Here is a 20,832-nt window from a genome sequence, read left to right on the forward strand (position 1 = left end):
TTTAAACCTGATAGTTTTTTGAGGAAACAACTTCGATATATATTTTTATAAGAACTTCCCCCCTACAAATTTATTTCCTGTTGTACTTGGCGAACTTGAAGGTTTTGCATTATACGAATGCCATTGCAAAAATAAAAACATTGTTAGCTGCAACATCTGACTCAAATTTTTAGTCAATGTTAAATTTATTTAATTATATTACAAGTAGTATTTATAAACATAGAATAACTCAGAAAGTTTATGGAAATGACCACCTTGATAACAAGGTTTGCAAAAGAATTAAGTTCATCGTTGAAATAAACTTGAACTTCTTGAGATGTACCTACACCTTTCTATTCCAAAATAGCTCGAGGGTTTCGCTGACCACGATTACCGGAACTGTTGCTACCATTTCCGGTCACGATTTTTTAAGCAAAACAGTAATTCAAAATAATAATTATTCATTCTTGTGATTCATTTTGAGGGAGATTAATTTGTAAACTTGGAAGTCTAAGATCTAATATAATTCAAAGATTTATTTTTAATACATTATTAAGTAGGCAACACAACAAACATGCAAAACGCGTATTACTGGTTGCCCGAAACAATTTGGAATTTACCCAATTTAGCTTTTGTTCGTTTAAAACTTTGTTAAAATATTCAATTTTATGAACATTTCTCATTGTTTTAATTTTTTTACAGAAACAGGAACAATGTGGCGACAAGGAAAAGAAAATATTTTTGATAAATATATATTTGATTAAATGTAATAATGGAAAAGGAACAATGACAATTATATGAATAAAAATAACATAATGAAGGTACAATTTCAAAAGTTTACATTCATGACACAGTTTAAACGATTACTTAAAAACGTTCAAATCCTTATCAGACTAAATTACAGTCCTTTACTGTTGAAATCGCGAAGTAATCTCAAATAATCTCAGCTACATATGAAAATTATAAGCGAATTCAGGTACCAATTATACTGGGAGACATGAGCCGTTTAAAATACATGGCAAGTGGAGGCCATATTTTATAAAGATTTGTTTAAGCATAGGAACAAAAACTTTGCTGCCACAAATAAATTAAAATAATCATGTAGAAAGAGTTTCTTTATTTCCTCGGACCATGCAGTAAAATATGGAACGAAAATTGCAAAAAATATTTATAAAAATATACGATGTAAAATAAAGTAATTAAATCTGATAACGATTTGTTAATTTACAATGAATTAAAAAACTAAAGAAGAATACAAGATGCTGTTTTCTTCACGTGTTACGTAAGTTTTAGAAATTTGGTTGGTTGATTTAAAGGTGAAGAAAACAAATCATCAACATCAAGACCAAATTTAAGTATGAAGCCAAAACTCATGAAATTCATAATTAGTGCTGCGACATAACATTATCACTAAATTGGCATTGCAATAATAAAGCACCTGTTTAATTCAAATCTGGCAAGTTTTCTACGTATCGATAGCGATAACCACAGACATTCAGTGTTCAGTCAATAAATTAAGGCACAACATTTAGACCACAAAGTCATTCAACAGTCATTTGCCTTTTTAAAGACCTATTTAAAACTATAACAAATATAGTAAAAATATATATACAATTAGGCTTAATTAAAATTAAAACGTAGTATGTACATAACACATGGTATAAAAAAAATCCAAATAAAATAAAAAATAATTTCAGTTTCTTATTAAAAAAGACGCAAACGCAACAAACACTAAACATACACCATTACATAATTACTAATTAAAGTAAGTGTTGGAGAAACACAAAAGAAGGTATTTGTTTACATTTGTCCCAGTAATGAGTGATATGATCGATTATAAATCATAAAGTCTCTAGTCTAGTTTACAATTTTTAACACCAGCTACAACATAGCCTGTATTTCGGCTAACAGCATCAGTCTGGTTGAACGGGATATAACCGTTAACGTTTTTTATGCCAGCCACAACGTATCCTGAACTCTTGTCATTTGGTTCAGGAGTATTAAAAGGTATATATCCGGGATTAACTGTTTTAACTGCTTCACCTGTCATTACATAAGGCGATGATTCGCTTGAATCTTCGCACGCTTTATATGACAGTTTAATCGAATCTGCAGAAACCGGTATATACGATGAATCTAACTTAGGATCTACTCCTAAAGAACAATAGTTCCCGTAGTTCCCAGGTTGTTCAGTACCAGAATCAGAACTACTAGAAATATGAGTTCCCGATTCTAGAGACGACGTAACACTTTCATGTCCGGAACTACAACCACTGGAATCACCACTAAAGTGTCTACCTTCACTCATTTTCACTAGAAGTAATTCTTCATCTGGTGGAGAGTGCGAAGTGCGGTTTTCTTGGTGCTTCTCAGTACTCCACGGAACCAGAGTATGATCCGCCACGACGGGAGCTAAACCAGGAGGAAGCTTGACTTCCACGTCTCTCATTACCTTACAACGATAGTACAATCTGCAAAACAAATATCAGATGGAGAGATGACATTACGAAAAAGTTACCTCGTAAAAAGAAAACCTATCGAGATCAAAATAGCGATCACCCCAAAAAGTAGAATATACATGATAAAGTTCACAGGAGTGTCGCAATAATTCTCGAATTCATCACTCCAAGGACCATGATAGCTCCTTCCGTCCATCACATTGACAGCTTTCACTGATATGTAAAAAGTGTTGAATTTACCGTCATCTCCGCAGTTATTGATGACAAATTTCAGAGCTAGAAAAAACGGGTCATTACGGCCGATTATTAATTTGTATTTACCTGAAGTGTTATATTCAGTGGTTTTGTTTTGTTGGCGGTATCGTTTCTTGAATTTCACAACGTAGTAATGATTAGGACCACCTGCTTTTGTGGGTTGATCCCACTTGATTGTGATCGCAGTGTCGTTTCGACGATCAACTGTTGGCTGCGAAATTTTATTCGGGGCTGCAATTTTCGTGTAAAAATAAAAAAAATAAACTAATCGAGTTAACTTACCTCCTGTAAGGGTTCGGACCATTTTCTCCGTTTTATTTCCACAGCTTACAGTACACGCGACCACCGAAATCGTGTAATTCTCATAAGAAGTCAGATTTTCAAATGTGTGCTGAAAAAGAAACTAAAAACACCCAACCAAGTTAAAAAAACAACTTACTCTGTATTCTGTCTCAACATGTGGTTGTTCAGTTTTCACTTTGACACAATCATTTTGGTTGCTGTGACAATCGATTTCAACGTATCTCAGTACGCCATTACTGGGCTCTGATAGTTTCCACTTAATCGTAATAGACGTGCTAGTTTTATTGATGACTTGTAAATCAATGGCGCCAGTTGGAGCTGAAAATTTCAAATAAAACATCAAGAAGATTGTGATGTCTTGAGTATTACCTGCTTCAAGTGTGGTATTATACAGGGGATCACTCTGTTGGCTCACTGAGTTATTTTTGGTTATCGCAGAAACTGTTAACATGTACGTAGTGTAGGGTTTTAAATTAGTGATGTTTCCGACCATATCGGAGCTGCTTGTGAATCTCATCTCAGATTGTGGGGCTTTGCATTCGGTGAGATAGGGCGATTTAATTGGACAGTAATACACGATAAAGCCTGACACACTTCCTAGCTTATCTGCACAGTCCAATTTCCATCCCACTTTTATGAAAGTTGAATCGACTCGATCAATCCAAACACTCTTGAGTTTGCCCATATTTTTGTTGTGGATAACTGTACAACTAGCCCAAAGCATGCCACTACTACTATTGTGGGTATTGACAGAAATTGCAAACTGAGAAACTGTTTTAACTTTGGTACTGAAACTCGTATTTGTCCTCGGAATTGTCACCCAATTAAGCATACCCTAAAAACGTCAGTAGAACGAGTGACCACTTCAATAAAAAAACTTACAATGCACTGATACGGCCGATCTTTGTTGTTTTCACAAATGAAGACTGTGTAATTGGTAAAGACTTGATTTTTAGGAGGTTCCCAGGATAACTCGAATTCTCCTTCGCCATATTCAACTTTTGTTAAACCATCAGGTTCAGTAACACCTAAGAAAAAAAAAGTTTACATAATGTCAACACCTCAAATCTCTCTTACGATCTGATTGTTTTGGAACAAAAACAGTTGAACTCTCAAGAGACGTTCCATTGGCGTTCTCCGACCAAATATCGAATGTATAACTATAAGCTTTGCTGAGATTGTTGAATTTCGCGTAAGCGTTAGTGAGTTGAACAGGTTCAACCGAATCGTTGCCCCTCATTTTGACTCTGTACGTGAAATTAGCTCCATTCTGCTGTTCAAGTGGAATTTGTTGCCAATAGATATACGCTTCTCGATGTTGAACGCTGCTACTGTAAGCCACAATTTCGAAACTCCCGACATTTGTTTTCGGAGGCGCATCAGGTACTGTAATAAAAAATTAGCCCAAAAAAACAAACACACTTTACTTACTTTTACTACTCGTCCGAACTGTGATCGAGGCATTGTTAGACCACATTGATTCATCGTGGGGTAACGCGCTAGCAGAACGGAGAGCCACTCTAATATCATACAAAGCATGCGCGTATTTGAGATTGGTTACATTAAAATACACTTCTCCTCTTATTGGTTTACAGTTTGACTTGGCGTGATTCCATGTCTTTTCGTTTTCCCGTTGATATAAAACTCTGCAATTTATTCCCCCCGGGAATGTCTGCATTGATAATGGCACTACCCAGTACAAATACACCGAAGAAGTTGTTGTGCTCACAACCGTTAAATTCTCAGGAGGTCCACTCACAACTATAAAAAAATCATCAAAAAAACATAAATGTGAAAACTACCCGTACTGTGTTGAAAATGTTTAAACACGTGACTAATTTTATTGGCTCCAAATGTGTTTTTCATCTCTAAATTAAAGTTGTATGTTTCATGCACTTGTCGGTATGGTGGAGTTGTAGTTAGATTCCAGAAACAACTGCGAATACTCGAGTTTCTAGGATCCATTGTTATGGCAGGGCAAATCATTGGACGCCTGAAAATCACACGTCAAACTGCATTTCTTGTTTAGTTGGGGTTTTTACCTTTCGGATCGACTTTCTCCAACAGAATATGTTAAGTTGTACAGAGTTTTAACATAATTTTCGGGGGCGGTCCAGGTGCATGTCAAGTTTTCCCAATTATAACCTATACATTTGAAATCGGTGACTATTTGAGGTTTAACTATAAAAGAACAAATTATTTTTTGCAAACATAATTAAACCGCGACGTACTTCCTACAGATACAATGTTCATGCAAACACTGGTATTCTTTTCTAGCACACATGTGTAAGGGATACCAGATGACAATGGAAGATTATCCATTTGTAATCTAATGGCGGTAGAATTTATAACATGAACCTAAAAGTTTATTTTTGTATTATTTTCACTGACGTTTTATCACTTACCTTTTCAGGGGGAATTGGTTCGCTATTTTTATTGAACGACAGGCTACCGTTAGAGGTTTTATCTACTAAAATGCAAGTTATTTCTAGTGGATTTCCATATTCGATAGTAATATCGCCGTGTGGTATCGTATCTAAAATTATAACAAATTTCAAATAGGGTTTTATTATAATCAATTTTAACTTACACCCTGGTGTTCTTGCCCCTTTTATACACTCATTAGTATCCGTTAACACTATTCCACATGAGCAAAATAAAATCAAAATTTTTATATAATGAAATTGCCACCATCTCTTAGGACCCATTTTCCCTAGCGCAATTAATAAACCTAAAAAGAAACGATATTTTATCAAAAAACGAAAAACAATTATTGAAAAACAACTATGGAAAAGATACGGGTATTCTTCACTTCAACTTTTTATGCATACAAACAAAATATTTACATAACAGTTAGTTTTATATTAACATAAAAACATTGAGTACATGTGAATCAATTTTGTACCGTCGAAGAGAATTCAAAGCACCAACTAGTGATAATCATGGAAAATACCAAAGCTTTTATAAAACAAAGCGTTCGATGAAATCGCTTATCATTGTAAATTGGAATTACAAAAATTAATACATAGAAATTGTATTCTCACGTAAATTTAAATATAAATCAAGATAAAAAAGTGAGTGTTTTCAGAATTCGAAATTTTTACATTGTCCTTAAAAAAACATGGCCCCACCGGCTTCTATACCTGAAAGCTAAAGAACTCGAAGATATTTTTATACAATTACAAAGCGAACTCGTGAGAAAATGTAAAGCTCGATTTAGATTGCCCATTATCATATCAAATTTTCATAAACTGACATTCATTGACCATCCGATATCTACATGTGTCGTAGGTCGCGGATAAACTATTCACAACGATGTTAAACAAGTTTTTAAAGAAATGGATTTTTAGTACATCCAGTTTTTAAAAGGTTTGTTTCAAACTGTTTTTTAGATTTAAAGGAACCCTAGTTAATCAATTAAATTGACATTATGACTGATTCAATAAAATTGACAGTGTACTTTAGCAATGTTTTCACTTTCTGACTGTTGATTGATGAAATTTGAAACTATGTGTTTTGTAAATCGATAACTCCACTGCAAAATAAACGATCAAGAGAATAAAAATAGACACATTATAATAGAAACATTTAACCGGAGATTCTATTTTGCGTTAAATGGTTAAATTTGTTTCAATTTTCTAGGAAAACGTAGAAGTTGTTTCAAATGTCAAAACGCGATTGGGTAAACAGTGAGTTCCAGCGATCCTATTTTTGAAGAGTTTAATCTGAATGTGACATGATATGAATAAAGTTGTTATCCAAAAATAAATCAAGAAACGTAAATTTCGTTTAGAACAATATAAATCAGATCCATTTCTTTGAAAAGGAGATAATCGGTTCACGTAACGAAAGGTCAAATCTCGAATTTATCAATTAGTGTTCAAGTTGTGAAATTAACAATAACACTGATAAATAATTTATTATTTCGAGAATTAACATAGAATATCAACTGGTCTTACGGATGTCACAATGGTCTTCTCGGAACAGAATGAACGCTAATCAGATGTTAGATTACCTTTTATTTGATTGATAAGAGTGATAAAAATGCCTCGGAAGCGTATTAATTCAATTTCTTACATTGAGCAACAATAATGACTTGTGATTTGCCTATATGACTAATTAATTATCAGTAACAATATCAGATTTGAAAATGTCTTGATCATGATTCGATTGAAAATGATCCGTGGAAAGTATACTCGCCCGAGACGAAATTATGCCGATATTGTTAAATTAGTAACTTATGAGACTTTATATTTGGAAAAAGGTCGCTTTCTGAGTATTCTCTAAGTAGGCGAGCCAAAGTCAATTATAATGATAAACATGCCATACAAGTCATAAATTGTCCATATTTGACAGCAATTTCAAAGTAAACACGAGGTCATTTTGCATCTCCAATATCCCCGAAAACGAATAAAAATCCCTCAAAACACTTAATTCCCCGGAAAAGACAAAAATACAACATACTTAAGTTGTATGATGCACCATTCTTGAAAACACCAATACTTGGAATTGAGAATACGTAGACCAGGCCGAGCCTGTCGACTATTGGAGAGTCTTTTCTTCTTGCATTTCCACAATATGTAAAACCACTGTTATTACAACACCAACAACACTATTCTTTTAATCAGTTATAACATATTTCACATAATTGTATTGATTCTTTTCGGGTTTTTATAACATTTCTATGATGGAGACGAAAAAGTACAACACTGCGTCGCACTACGATTTATTTCAGGTGCTGGCCACGTGAGGGCACCACTAAATCGATGCTGTACTTGTTTATACAGTTATATCAGCGGTTCCCAAACTGCTACGAAAGACACCAAAAAGTTTTTTCTTTACATCCAGGAAAAATAAAATTACAGAAAAACCTGCCTTTTATTAATGCGGAGACGCTAACTGTCATATTTGCGTCAGTTTTCTTGTGTATTTAAAGTTTTTTTATTACCACACTAAAACAGAAGATGACTAATGATAATGAACAACAATTTAAAGGAAAGAAAACGGAAAGGATTATAAGACGAGAAGCTCAAATTTGAAAGTTGATATGTTATTTATATTTTCTATCTGTAGTTACCAGTTTATCAAAAGCGGTACTAAAAAAATATTTGTGTAAAACAACGATAACAGGTCAAAATATTATATTTCAATTATCATTTGAAGACGGTTGTACATAAATGTGTGGTAATCTTAGCCGGCAACTCCTGATTAATTAATATAAAGTTGTTTTTTAATACGATAATGTATTTAAACGAAAAAAGCCGTTTGTTATGATTTTCTTTTTTAATATCTTTAAAAATATTTATCGCATGATGACCCTTGATAAGAGAATGCTCTAAGTGGTGTTATTATATTATCGTACATGTTTTGTCTGCTTCTAGTGTTATGAAGACAATTTGATTTTTTATTTTCTATTGCCATTTAGGACTAGTTGATTAATTCGACAAATTCTTACTCTTACTCTTACTCTTTATAAAAAACACGACATTTACAAGATCATGAAATGTGTTAAATTTCTTTCTCTTTGTTTTTAGTTGTCTATATTTTACCATTTTGTTTCTGCCTACATACCTAAGCAAATAAAAAGTATTATTCTGGTTGAATGTGAACTGGGATAACTGGAGGGTTTGCTTAAAAGACAATTGTGGCCTGCCATTTCCAAACGTTCCATTTTAATAATTTTGCAGGAAAGGAAAAAAAAACTGTTTATGCTCCAAGTAACCAATAACATGATCTGAATTAAATGTATGTGTTAGTGTAACGTGTTTTTTGAAACCATTCAAGCAAACGAAAATCGGAAAAAAGTTTATCATCAATGTTTAAAAAAATGAGAAAAGTGGTCAAATTTCTAAATTGTTGCAAGTCCAGCTACTAACGCTGAGTTAAAACATTTTAAGTTCAGCTAAAGTGAATACTTTTTAGGAATCGTCTTACCAGAAGACGATTTATATTGTGTCCTGCTATTTCTCGACGCCTTTTGAAGAGCTCTTCTTCACTTGTCTAGGTTTTTAATTCCATTTTTACCCCGGTTTTTGCTAGACTTATATTTGGCACTTACAACATTTTGTTTTTCATGCTTGTTTAAATTCAAATGTAGCAAAGGTTTAGCAAAATCTTTTGCACCAACATATACATTTGGAATTATACAACCCAAATTCAAAGAAACCCTGTTTTTGCGGAAATCAAAATTACCATTTATGTTTTTCGGAATGACAGGCCTCAATAATTTTATTTTTTAAAATTTTTATTTCTGGTAATATTTAAATAATGTACAGTATAGTCACGACTGGAATTCCTTTTGGCCCAACAAAATATAACATTTAGGAAATAATACTGCACCAAAACGAAATCTGTTATTTTCCTTTTCATTGGTGACTTTTAATTCAATTCACTGCTCGTCATTTTCCAGAAAGAGGATCACAACTGTTTGTTTTAAATCTTGGTGCACTTTTACGACTCCTAGCTATTGGTTTTTAGCATTTTTTTATATCCACTGACCACGGAAAGAAGCTGGAAGTGTATTTGATCTTAAATCAAAGATTTAAAATTTGAGGCATTAAAGTTATAACATATTTTGAAATTATAGAAGATAGAAGAGACTAGCTTCATACCTTTCCTGTGTGAAAATAATTGTAATACAACAGGATGTGAAATGACCTTAAGTTTGAATATGGCGCGTTGTAGTCAAATTTTGGACAGCTGCTCGGTGATTGGTTGGAATTGTGTGTCATGCGTAGTAGCGCTTTGGTTGGCAGTTGCGCGGGTGAATCCTCGTGTGACCGGCCATATTGCATTGAATGAGTGCGTGAAAACATAGGGCTAAGTAGCCATAAACAAATCTTCCAACATCTCATCGTTGTGAAGAAATAATCCGTAAATTCCATCATGGAGAATTCTTACGGAATCGGCGTCGCCAACAGGTACGCTCTTTTTCTGGACGATGAATCTGATCCACTAGAAACGCTCAATCTTAAAGAACAAGAAAAGGAATTGAAAAAGAAGAATAAAGTTGCCGAAAAGGAAAACAAGGGAAAGCCTGAACCGGCCAAGGGAAAACCGGTGAACGTCCAAAAAAAAACCAACAAGGAAAACACCATTCATAAAGTCCAAGAAAACAAACGTGAAGGTGAGTTTCCCTAGCTTCGACGGCCATTTCAGTGCACATGTGATGCTTAATTTTCAAACCGAATTCTTCGGCAATGGCAATTTTCAACGTTTATGGCTTTTCCAGACGTCAAACCCAATCATCAAAGGTCGAATACTGATGGCAAGCCTGAACGTAACTTTAACAAGTTCAATAACGAAAATCGCGAAGAACGCAATAACAGGAGAAACCGCGAAGATAGGACTTACAACGGACCAACCGAAAACCGGTAAGTTATCGTTCATTTTATGGAGAAATTTTTGTTTGCACGCTCCTTATGTAACGGTTTTCCATAATCATTATCCTCTAATTCTAAAATAAGAATTCTACCGGCTTCCGCCAATTCCTCTTTCGTCCAGAAACAAATTGGTGTGCGTATAATTTGAAAACATTTTGTAGTTGATTATTCATAATATTCACGTGCAATTTTTCAGCGTTGAATAATTTTATGATAATCAGAATTCCATGCTTTTGTATTATTCACTTGTATTAATAGCCACGTGCGTAATTACTTGCCCTTACAAAATTTCTTCATATGCTTACAACATAACCGACGCTGCATCTACAGGAGTGCTATATAGCATTATAACTCATACCATAACGCACATAAATGATAGATACAAATTCATTTAACTATCTTTCATATAGGGAGCGTGAAGAGAGGCCTCGAAGAGAAAACATCGGCGAGAACTTTGAAAACCGCAACCGTGAACGTGGTGAGCGTGGCGAACGTGGCGAACGTGGAGACCGTGGAGAACGTGGAGACCGTGGTGAACGTGGGGAACGCGGTGAGCGCGTCGAACGTGGCGACCGTGGCGAACGTGGTGACCGCGGTGATCGCAGTGGCCGAGCTTTAGGTAACAAACCTGCAGGTCCTAGAGGTCCAAGACGAAATTTTGATGACAGGCGAGGTAAAAGGGAATTCGACAGGCAAAGTGGATCAGACAAGACGTAAGTATTATTCGGCGTTTTTTAAAGATAGAATTTCACCAAAGTAAGTTTAATCTACATCGTCTTTATTATTGACTCCATACTGAAAGCAGCCATGGTTACAGAGGAGTAAAACCGGTCGACAAACGTGACGGAGCTGGCGCTCATAACTGGGGATCTCATAAAGATGTTATTGAGTAAGTTGTTGCTGTTAAGTTTTGTTTTACCTAATTGTTGGTTTAAAGGGAAGCTGACAAAACTACTAATGAGGCTGAACAAAGTTGGAACGAAAACGATAAACCCGAAACGAATGCTGCACCTGAAACGAAGTAAGTAATGAAAATACTCTAAAAACCTATTTATTATTTTTTATTATGTAGAGAGGAAACTGAGAACGAAGCGCCCGTTGAAGAGGAACCGAAAGAACTGACTTTGGACGAATGGAAGGCTCAACGTGCTGGTCGCGCTAAGCCCCAATACAACATTAGGAAGGCCGGCGAAGGAGAGGATCCCACCCAATGGAAGAAAATGTACGAATTACGGAAGAAAGAGAACGAAACCGTAAGTTCAGTCTTCTCGTATTAATTCTTGACTTAAAATTTCGTTGATAGGAATCTGAAGAGGAAGAATACGACGCCGCCGAATATCCCCAACGTGTTGGCAGACAAAAACATGTCCTAGATATTGACATTCAGTTTAACGATAACAGACGTGGTGCAGGTCGTGGAAGAGGTCAAAGGTCTGGATTGAGAGGTAATCGCACGACTCAACGCGGCGGCGCTGGAGGCGGAGGCACTGGCAACGCTCCTACTGGTGAACGAGCTGAAAGACGTTTCCGCGATGAACAGGTAAAAAGAAGGAGTTGTGGAGAGGTATTAGATGCTAGATAATTTTCTTTATAGGCTGATGACAGAACAGAAAACCGTCGAGCACCGAAAGTCGATGATGAACGTGATTTTCCTTCGCTTGGTTAATCATTCATAGTCGCAGTTGTTTATTCACATAACAATTGGCGGCGATCACGAGTTACGTTTCTAACTTGCAAAAACTGTACATTTAAAACTAAAACTTTTCAACTACATTGTTATATTGGTACAAAATGTTCAATACCCAGAAAAAATGTAATATGGTTTCTAGGATTCTTTAGGTGGTTTTTGATTCATATGTTTCAGTGTCAACTGTGAACCCAAAAGGGTGATGGTTACTAGTCAGTGTACTACTGCATTGTTAACTTTTTATATGATTGTATTGGCTGCTCACATGGTCTTTTTTAATTTAGTATTTATAAGATTACCAGAAATTCTGGTATTTGAGTTAGATTTCAAAGTTCAGGCAATTAATGCAAAGCTACTTGGTGAAAATAGCTTTTCATCGATTGTTCATGAGTTAGTGGTTTCTTTTGTTTGTAAGCTTTGTTTTAAAAATTCTGGTGTCCATTGAACACTCGAATTTGTTCGTATCATGTAAATTATTGTTTTTAAATGACTGACAATTTGCGATATAGAATACACCAGGGTTCTTAAAAGTACTTCAAAATGGTTTACTTTAAATAGTAGTTTTGTTAATTTGTAGCATTACTTTTTAATACTGGTGTTCCTTAATATTAGCTGTAAATAATGAGATACATGACCATAAAATAAATGTTGATAAATTGGTCTTGCGCGAGGGTATGCTTTTGTATATTTTGGTAATATCTTAAGTGCTGAGTTATTTTAATACACTATTTTTAACTTGAACTTGAATTTTAGCAATTATTGTTAACTCAGGGTAAGGTTTTGTTTGCAATCGAGATCTTATCCTTTGGTGCTAAAGGCTTACAACATACCCTTTTTTTTTAAATAAGTGGCTTAGCATTCTTTGCGACGAATTTTTTTTCGCACCACCCCAGATCATTTCAGGCGCATTTTGATCCTTGTTAAGTTTTCCTTTTTTTATTATTAGTTTTGACGAGTTCTGTTAAATAAATTGTATATTCGTAATTTGCAGTAATAGACATGCTTCATTGTAACGGTAAAATAATGATTTTCTGTGAATTTACATTAAGTTTGTAGTTCGGTTTTGTTTTCTATTTTTTCAATACAAATTTGTAAACAGTTTGTGTGAGTCTCAGTTGGTTAAACGTCGTGTACACAGAGTACTGAATACAGCGATTATTAATTAAAATTTGCACTAAATAGCGACTGTATCATACAAAATACAATCAGTGGTTTATATCTAGAAATGCTAATAAAACTGTGTTTTATTGAGTGGTTCATTTTTGTTATACGCCTTTGAAAAGTGTAAACTTGGACAAGTTTGTGCCAAATAAATAATGTGTGATTCAAGAGTCATTTATTTTCACTAAAAACCCCAGCAGGTTCAAAACAACCTTGGAAAGAAAAGTTCTGTCGTTTGTTGCGTGGACACTTTTTAAATCTCCCGCCACAAAGGGTCTACGTGACTCAAGGCATGAATTCCATTTTTATGAAAAATACTGTTTAATTCATAAGAAAAAAATGCCACTGAAGTCGATTTGAAGCTTCGAATTTGAAAAATTTGGTCAATCAAGGGGCGTCTCAATAAATTCAAAATTACGACACAACAAAAAAAAATGCGACACTCAAGCAGTGGCGTATCAAACATATATTTTTAAGTATTTACTCGAGGATTTATGACGATTGAGTGGTGTTGTATGAATTATTTTCGAGTCCGTTCGCGTATTCAAGTTTAAGAGTGTTTTTTGGATATTGAACGAATTTTATTTTGGCTAAAATTTTGTGGCTTGAGTGGGAGGGGATGGTTGCGCCACTGGTGTGTAAGAGAGACAAACATTGATAGGAAAAGTGAATAGCGTATTATGCCTGCTCTGGTTGGGAGAAGCATGGCGGCAAGCGTGGACATTTTGTAGTTTTACACGTTTTTTGTACGAATTTTAAAAGTAATCATCGTTGAGTTTTTGAAAATAATTAAATTGTGTTGTGGTTTTAGTGTACGCTGTAATTATGTGACTGTTTCTTAATCTTGTGTAATGAAAAGTTTGTAAATAAACACTGAACCCGGGCTTTTACAATCATGGCGTCGAATGACGAATCTTCTGGTGATGATGAAAATAACAGATTTTTGACTAAGGGGGCGATTGCACAAAGTGACGATTGTATTTCTTGTTGCAAATTCCGTGACGGAAGCCCCCAGAAATGTTCTTGCAAAATGTCGGAAATTTTTAACCACTACGGACAAGAAACAAGTAAGTTGTCTTTCAGTATTTATTTCAATCAAAACACTGACGAAATCGTGTTTTTTTTTTGTTTTCCAACGCCCTCATAATTGGGAATGACTCCCAATTTTCGTGTCTCTGGAGTTACAAATTTTTGTTTGTTTCAGCAGTTTCGCCTGAAAACAGTCCTGTAACGAATGGGGTAGATCAAATCAAAACGGATGTGGATAGCAGCTACCAAACTTCCAGTGATAGAGCTAGTGACAGTGATACAGTGAATAGTAGAAGATCCAGTGATGAAGTGAAGGTGGAGGATCCTTTTGAAGACGACATGAAAGACCAAGAGGTTAATCTAACGTCTGATGTTTTAACAGATTGTGATGAAGAAAAAGATACATGCATTGATCATTACCAAGTGTCTGAAGTTAACCTGAATTGTGTTGACGGTGAAGATTTTAAATCAGTTTCTGAAAATGGCTGTGATCAAAGTTGCAATATTGGTGCTGTGAATATTTCCATAGACACTAATAACGGTTCTCTAAATCAGGAAACTTCAAAAAACAGTGGCCTTCAGATTAATTCAAATGTTAATAATAATGATATTGATATATTAAATGACTTCAATTTTATAAATGGCAGCAATAACTTACCAAAGAGTCCAAAAGAAGAGTCAGAGTTGGATTTCAATATCCTTGAAGAAAAGAAGGGATTTGACTTGTTAACAGCCATTGAACAGACTAATATCAATATAAAGAACGACTTCCTAAAGAATTCTGAGTTACCTTGTTCAAGTACTCGCTCACCTAATCGTGCTCCACGAAATGGTAGAACAAGATCAGTAGAAACCGCCATTGTTCCTACAAGAAATGCTAAGAGAGCATTTTCTGCCGACGCAGATCATTTCAATGTGAAATTTAGAAGACTGGATTTTGGAAAGGTCGAATCAACAAGTACCCCCACAAAAGGCGCATATAAAGAAGAAAAAAGTAAATCCAAACGTCACGATAGCACCAAGAGGCACGACAAGAGAAAGAGCAGTTCGTCCAGGAAGAAATCTGTTGGGACACAAACAAGGTCGCACCGGGAATCCGCCTCCAATCCCAGGCTAATGACCAACGGGAATTACAGCCACCCTCCTTCAGACGTAAGTTTTATTACAATTCGTTTAGCGGCAGTACTGAATTGTTACTATAGCATTGAATACAAAGAAAAACGGTACGCGTACGATTCTAGCTCATAATAAAAATTGATTCAAAAGATTACACGTCATTCGATTTTGATTAATCGCTTATATTTCCACAAAAAGGCTGAGACGACAATCACCTGATTGATTTACGCAACTACAAACAAAAAGGGGAATTGATGTTTGTTTTACATAACAGGTGTAAAAAGCCGCGTGAAGTCATGAAAACTGAAATTTCTAAAATAGTTTATCAACTTCATTGTTATAGTTCTCGTGGCTTTTTGTTAGTAACATGCAACAATACTTGTACAGGAGTACCTGCATCAGTATCAAAATAAATTAAAATTTTCATGTGTTTTTACATTCCATTGTCTTATTATAAAAGTTGTTTTCTAACATGTTTTATTACCCACTCGATACAAAAAACATGTTTGAACCACGAAGTTAGTCATTTTCTAAAGATCAAGTAATGTTATAGAAAAAAGACCAAAAACCAACATTATTTCCCCGACGGAATAATGGTGGCAGTTTTTAACGATTTCTACATTACTCTCTTTGTTTTTCCAGACAAATTTGAAGTACCGCCGATTTTACCATATTGAAACGCATTCAAACGGTGGCGCGAAAATCCTCCGAATGTACGATGACGAACTCAAACAGTTACGTCCTGAAGAACAAATAGAGTTGACTGAGGAATTTTTTACCTTAGCTTTTAAAGAAAATTCCGAAGGTCATGCGACTTTCGTAATTGCTGTTATCCATGGATCCGCTACTTATCTTCCTGACATACTACAATATATGGCCGACAAATACCCGAATCTGACGGTAAAAAATGGCCTTTTAAATAAGAGTTCTGATATAGAAACTACAACTTTCACTGAATATAATAAGAATGTGATAAAACATTACGAGAGTGGAACTGTACGATATGGACCCTTGCATCAAATTAGTATAGTTGGTACGGCGCATGAAGAAGTTGGAGGATATTTTCCGGATTTACTTGATATGTTAGAAGCGAATTATTTTTTAAAGTTGGTAAGTACTTCAAATTTGTATAAACCAAGGATTATAAACGGTTTTCTAGACGATGCCATGGGGACGCCTGTCCATTTGTAAAGGCATGAAACGCACTGAGTCCAACGACGGGCCTATAGTTTGGTGCAGACCAGGAGAACAATTGGTACCAACCGCAGACTCACGAACCCCACTGAAGCGAAAGCGGTTAGTACCGTACTTGTAATTACAATCAATTAATTAATTGTTTCAGAACTGGCATAAACGAACTTAAAAATCTACAGTACTTACCTAGAATGTCGGAAGCTAGAGAGCATCTTTTTGAAGACAGAACCAAAGCACATGCTGATCATGTTGGTGCTGGCTTGGATAGAAAAACGACTGCAGCTGTGGGTATCCTAAAGGCAATACACGGAGGGCAGAATGAAGGACCAAACAACCGAATTACGAAGGATGTTGTGGCATTCTCGGCAAAGTACTTCGATGTTTTAGCTGAAAAACTGCAGCTGGATCTGCACGAGCCACCGATTTCTCAGGTAAACGCCTGTTTTTTTGTTTGGTTGATTTTGAAGTATAATTTTTATATAGTGTGTGACTTGGATTGAGGATGCGAAACTCAATCAGTTACGAAGAGAAGGTATAGAGTACGCAAGAGTGAATTTGTATGATAACGACATATACTTTTTGCCGAGAAATATCATACACCAGTTCCGGACAGTCACCGCAGTTACTAGCATAGGTAATAAAAACAATCTTAAAAAACGAGTTTATTGTCTATTGTTTTTTAGCGTGGCATGTCCGACTGCAACAGTATTATCCAACATGCGAAACCAAAAATGTCGATGAAAACGAAGTCAATAATAAAGTTGTGGTAAGGACAGATTTGTGTGACAAACACGAATCATCAAAAAACAACCATGTGAAAAACGTGTTAAAAATTAAACAGAAATTAGATTTTGAAAAACAAGTATTAGTGGAAAAAGATAAAATATCAAATGAGCACAAATACAAAAGTTTTAGTAGTAAGGATAAAAGTCGTTCCAAAGATAAAATTCGAGACGAAAACAAAGAGAAACGCAACAAAGATCACGATAAACACAGTCGCAAATCGCGAACGGATAAAGAGAGGCACGAACACAAAGATAAAAAACATGATCGAGATAAAGATCGCCATCATCACCATTACCATAAAGACAAAGAGAAATCAAAAGAAAAAAGTTCCGACGATAAATCACGCAGTCATCATTATCATAAAAGTAAATATAAAAGTAATGATCATAAAAGCAGACATAAGAGTAGTTCGCATCACAAGGATCGAGAACACTCGGAGTCGAAAAGAAATAATAACGAGAGCAAAAGCGAATGGAATAACAAGAATAGTAGTACAAGTAGCACAATATCAAGTACTTCGTTAACTAGTAGTGTACAAAAAACTAATTCTGTGACCATCGGTACAAACGAGGCGTCGAATCCTCCAAACCAAAGGTTGCTTTCAACTGATAACAACTCAGCATCACCTAATTTAAAACATAAACAAGAGAAAAAACCACAGAAAATTATAAAACGTCCAAGATTATCACAGTCAACTGATGTTCTCGGTGATATTTTGAAAGATATGAATAAGTGTGATCCACACATATAACAGTAACCTAACAAGTATAAACTGTCTTTGAAATATATCCAAGTGTTCATTCATGAAGTGTACATATTGTAAATATTTTTTATTGGCGATAACTCGGATGAATACTTGACATCCAGCTATAGATAAAGACGAATTCTAAAAAAATGGACAATGAATTGTATCGGATTATGTATTTTATTATATTTTATATATTGTGCAAAATTGCAATTCAACCATCTTCGTTGTAGGAATCTCATTGTTTCTTTTGCTGCTTTATTACCAATTTATTTTATCGGGATTTGTAACAATTTTTCTTGCGTATTGTATAAATTTTCGATCTCGTTTACCAATTTTATTTTTGCCATTTATCGTGAATTTTATTTATATGAATTTACAAACGTAATTTATGCTCTTTTGTATATATTGTACAGGTAGAGAAAATATGTACAGATTTTTACTTAGTCGGAACCTTTAAGCGTTGCTGTACATTAAAATATATATAACAATGTTAGAGAAGTTTTTAGTATTAACTAATATTTTTTCATATCACAGTAAAAGTTAGATTAATTTCTATCCCTAAAAAAGAATCTATTTTTTGTGTGTTAGATTTAAAACTAATTGCGAGATTTATGTAAATCTCGATATCATTCAGTCATACTTATACCTAATTAATTTATTTTATTTAATTATTAGTGACACCTTTTAATTTTATTCATTATTTATTATTTTAAATTGAAATTTATTAAAAGTTCCTTCAAATTAGTGATGAGTTCAAGGCAGAACATTTTAACTACGAAAGGTGTCTTGTATTTTATGATGTGATAATTTTTGATTGTAGACAGGCTTAACTTTATATTCAAATTCACACGGCGCCTACATTTTTTTCAACACAAATCTACTTTCGTTTTCATGAAGGTTGTGGCATAATTCTACCATTTGTAAGTTGAATCTTTGCTTCGCATTGTTACATTCCATACAGTATTGTTTATATGAATAAAGATTTCCTGTCAATTAGAAACGTATGTGTATTATCATGTCCCAACTCCATTCTCCGTCCTTTTGAAACAAACGATTTGTCACCTGGGTACCAAAACCTCGGACGGACTTTTCAATCTGTCCTAGGTTTTTTATTTCCGCATATTTTTATCTATTTTTTTTCAAATGTTTGAGTAAAATTCAATAAAACTCGACTTGATTTTTTAAGTTTTAATGCAAACAAACATAAAATTGTCACTTTTAACATGTCTACAAACGTTTTGTGAAGGATATTTCAACTTTTTGTTTCCTTCTCATCCGTTTATATTTTACACATCTCGATATTACAAGACCATTTTATGTCGAGGTCTTCACGTGGTGGCAGAAGACTAGTGAACATACAGAATTTTTAGAATTCTGCTTCTCTTTTTAACGACCCAAATATCCTGGTCCAGAAATTATATTTAAAAACTACTTAATTAGCCTCGTCCTTTGCAAACTAAAGCCTGGAAGATGCTTGAAATGAAACACTGAAAAAGCTTGAAAATGATTAAAAACGAAACAATCGCACAATGAATTAAACAAACGAGAAACTTTTGTAATCAAAAAATCAATTCTGATTTTAGCGGGTCAAGCGTGTTAAGCGCTTTTCCTGCAACTTAGCGGCCTTCTTTTTCATGATCTGAATACGTTTATCGGCACTAATGATATTAATATTTGGAGTAACATTAGTGCGGGTACTTGAACTAGAAGTGGAAGGTTTTGATGTACTTGACGATGATGTTTTACTTGAACTAGATGTGTTGGTTTTCGAATCTAGAAAAAAGAAAGAAAACCACACAATTTATTTTTAGAATACCGGCTACTATAAAAAATTAAAAAAAAATCCAACTTACATTTGTCACTTTTAGAGTCAGAAGTCCCTGATTTCAAAGAGGTGCTTGAGTGGCGATGGGATGAAGCCGACTTTGACGACGATGAAGAGGAGGACGACGACGACGAAGAAGAAGAGGATGATACTTTGCTGTGAGAAGAAGTTGAAACTGGAGAAGCTGTGCTAAGTTTTAATTTCTTATTCGCGTCCTGTGGGATTATTCTGGTTAGGTACATCTTTAAGACTCATTAATTTACCTTGCAGTTTTGACAAACCCAAGTGTCAAATGAATCCTGATTTGTGACTATTGGTTTATGGCACTCCTGATGGTACAACATGTGGCAGTCTGAACATTCTAGTAGGCGATTTCGGGCCCCCACGTCCATACCACTGAAAGTTAATTTAGCATGTTGTTCTCACAAGTTTCATTAACTAACTGTTTATAATTAAGAAATGGACCTACTTGCATACAATGCACATCAAATCTTCTTTGAGCAAATCCAGCTCAAGTTCCTTATCAGAACTAGAACCATTACTCTCTTCCAGCGTGTTGATAAAAGGCTTAAATTCTGCAACTCTTCGTTGTTTAAAAGACGTTGCTACAACACCTGAGAGGTCTTTTGTAACCCCTACCTTATTTTTTATAGCCTCTTCCAAATAAAATTGTAAAGGAACCGCTTCACCTTTTGCTAAATTCTCACTAGTATACAGGTAATTTAGCGATTTAATAAATTGAGGATCTAAATCGCTTAAAAACATTTTAATTTAAACGAAGAAATCAAACTGCACCCCACTAATACAAATCACCAACTGACTGCAAATGACAGCTAAATGACACTGATGACATTTATGACGTTTCACTCAGGAATACCAATATCCCCCAGATTCCGTTTTCTTTTTGT

At 34.7% G+C, this 20,832-nt stretch overlaps 4 protein-coding genes across 8 annotated transcripts; 2 read left to right on the plus strand and 2 right to left on the minus strand.

Annotated features, from left to right (window-relative positions):
* Positions 1–717: 717 nt before the first annotated feature.
* Positions 718–7,758, minus strand: LOC148167448 (cytokine receptor-like). 2 transcript variants are annotated; one of them, XM_088047445.1, is made up of 15 exons: positions 7,461–7,758; positions 5,587–5,727; positions 5,402–5,532; positions 5,228–5,354; positions 5,039–5,177; positions 4,805–4,989; positions 4,428–4,757; positions 4,074–4,382; positions 3,879–4,024; positions 3,366–3,831; positions 3,133–3,314; positions 2,976–3,084; positions 2,760–2,924; positions 2,498–2,714; positions 718–2,450 (listed from the first exon to the last, which is right to left on the minus strand). In XM_088047445.1, the coding sequence occupies exons 2-15, from the start codon at positions 5,702–5,704 to the stop codon at positions 1,832–1,834; spliced, it is 3,243 nt and encodes a 1,080-aa protein (XP_087903571.1). In that variant the 5' UTR covers positions 5,705–5,727; positions 7,461–7,758; the 3' UTR covers positions 718–1,831. The 2 variants fall into 2 exon arrangements, with proteins under 2 accessions (XP_087903571.1, XP_087903570.1); XM_088047444.1 differs by having other exon boundaries at positions 2,498–2,924.
* A 1,968-nt stretch (positions 7,759–9,726) lies between these two features.
* LOC148167449 (uncharacterized) lies at positions 9,727–13,316 on the plus strand. 3 transcript variants are annotated; one of them, XM_088047657.1, is made up of 8 exons: positions 9,727–10,122; positions 10,228–10,369; positions 10,789–11,091; positions 11,181–11,267; positions 11,316–11,399; positions 11,451–11,631; positions 11,682–11,918; positions 11,973–13,316. In XM_088047657.1, exons 1-8 carry the CDS (start codon positions 9,882–9,884, stop codon positions 12,042–12,044), a joined length of 1,347 nt encoding a protein of 448 aa, XP_087903783.1. In that variant the 5' UTR covers positions 9,727–9,881; the 3' UTR covers positions 12,045–13,316. The 3 variants fall into 3 exon arrangements, with proteins under 3 accessions (XP_087903783.1, XP_087903784.1, XP_087903785.1); XM_088047658.1 differs by having other exon boundaries at positions 11,184–11,267; XM_088047659.1 differs by having other exon boundaries at positions 11,196–11,267.
* A 571-nt stretch (positions 13,317–13,887) lies between these two features.
* On the plus strand, positions 13,888–19,099 carry LOC148167450 (uncharacterized). Of its 2 annotated transcripts, none has more exons than XM_088047688.1 (7): positions 13,888–14,293; positions 14,431–15,407; positions 16,014–16,481; positions 16,531–16,667; positions 16,714–16,996; positions 17,049–17,199; positions 17,249–19,099. In XM_088047688.1, the coding sequence occupies exons 1-7, from the start codon at positions 14,122–14,124 to the stop codon at positions 18,100–18,102; spliced, it is 3,042 nt and encodes a 1,013-aa protein (XP_087903814.1). In that variant the 5' UTR covers positions 13,888–14,121; the 3' UTR covers positions 18,103–19,099. The 2 variants fall into 2 exon arrangements, with proteins under 2 accessions (XP_087903814.1, XP_087903815.1); XM_088047689.1 differs by having other exon boundaries at positions 14,434–15,407.
* A 173-nt stretch (positions 19,100–19,272) lies between these two features.
* LOC148167451 (integrator complex subunit 12-like) lies at positions 19,273–20,789 on the minus strand. Its single transcript, XM_088047722.1, has 4 exons — positions 20,394–20,789; positions 20,188–20,320; positions 19,953–20,139; positions 19,273–19,872 (listed from the first exon to the last, which is right to left on the minus strand). The coding sequence occupies exons 1-4, from the start codon at positions 20,687–20,689 to the stop codon at positions 19,679–19,681; spliced, it is 810 nt and encodes a 269-aa protein (XP_087903848.1). The 5' UTR covers positions 20,690–20,789; the 3' UTR covers positions 19,273–19,678.
* Positions 20,790–20,832: the final 43 nt, after the last annotated feature.

Source organism: Gnatocerus cornutus, chromosome 10 (genome assembly GCF_029298725.1).
Source record: "Gnatocerus cornutus isolate USDA-ARS CGAHR chromosome 10, icGnaCorn1.1, whole genome shotgun sequence".
Taxonomy (NCBI): Eukaryota; Metazoa; Arthropoda; class Insecta; order Coleoptera; family Tenebrionidae; genus Gnatocerus; species Gnatocerus cornutus.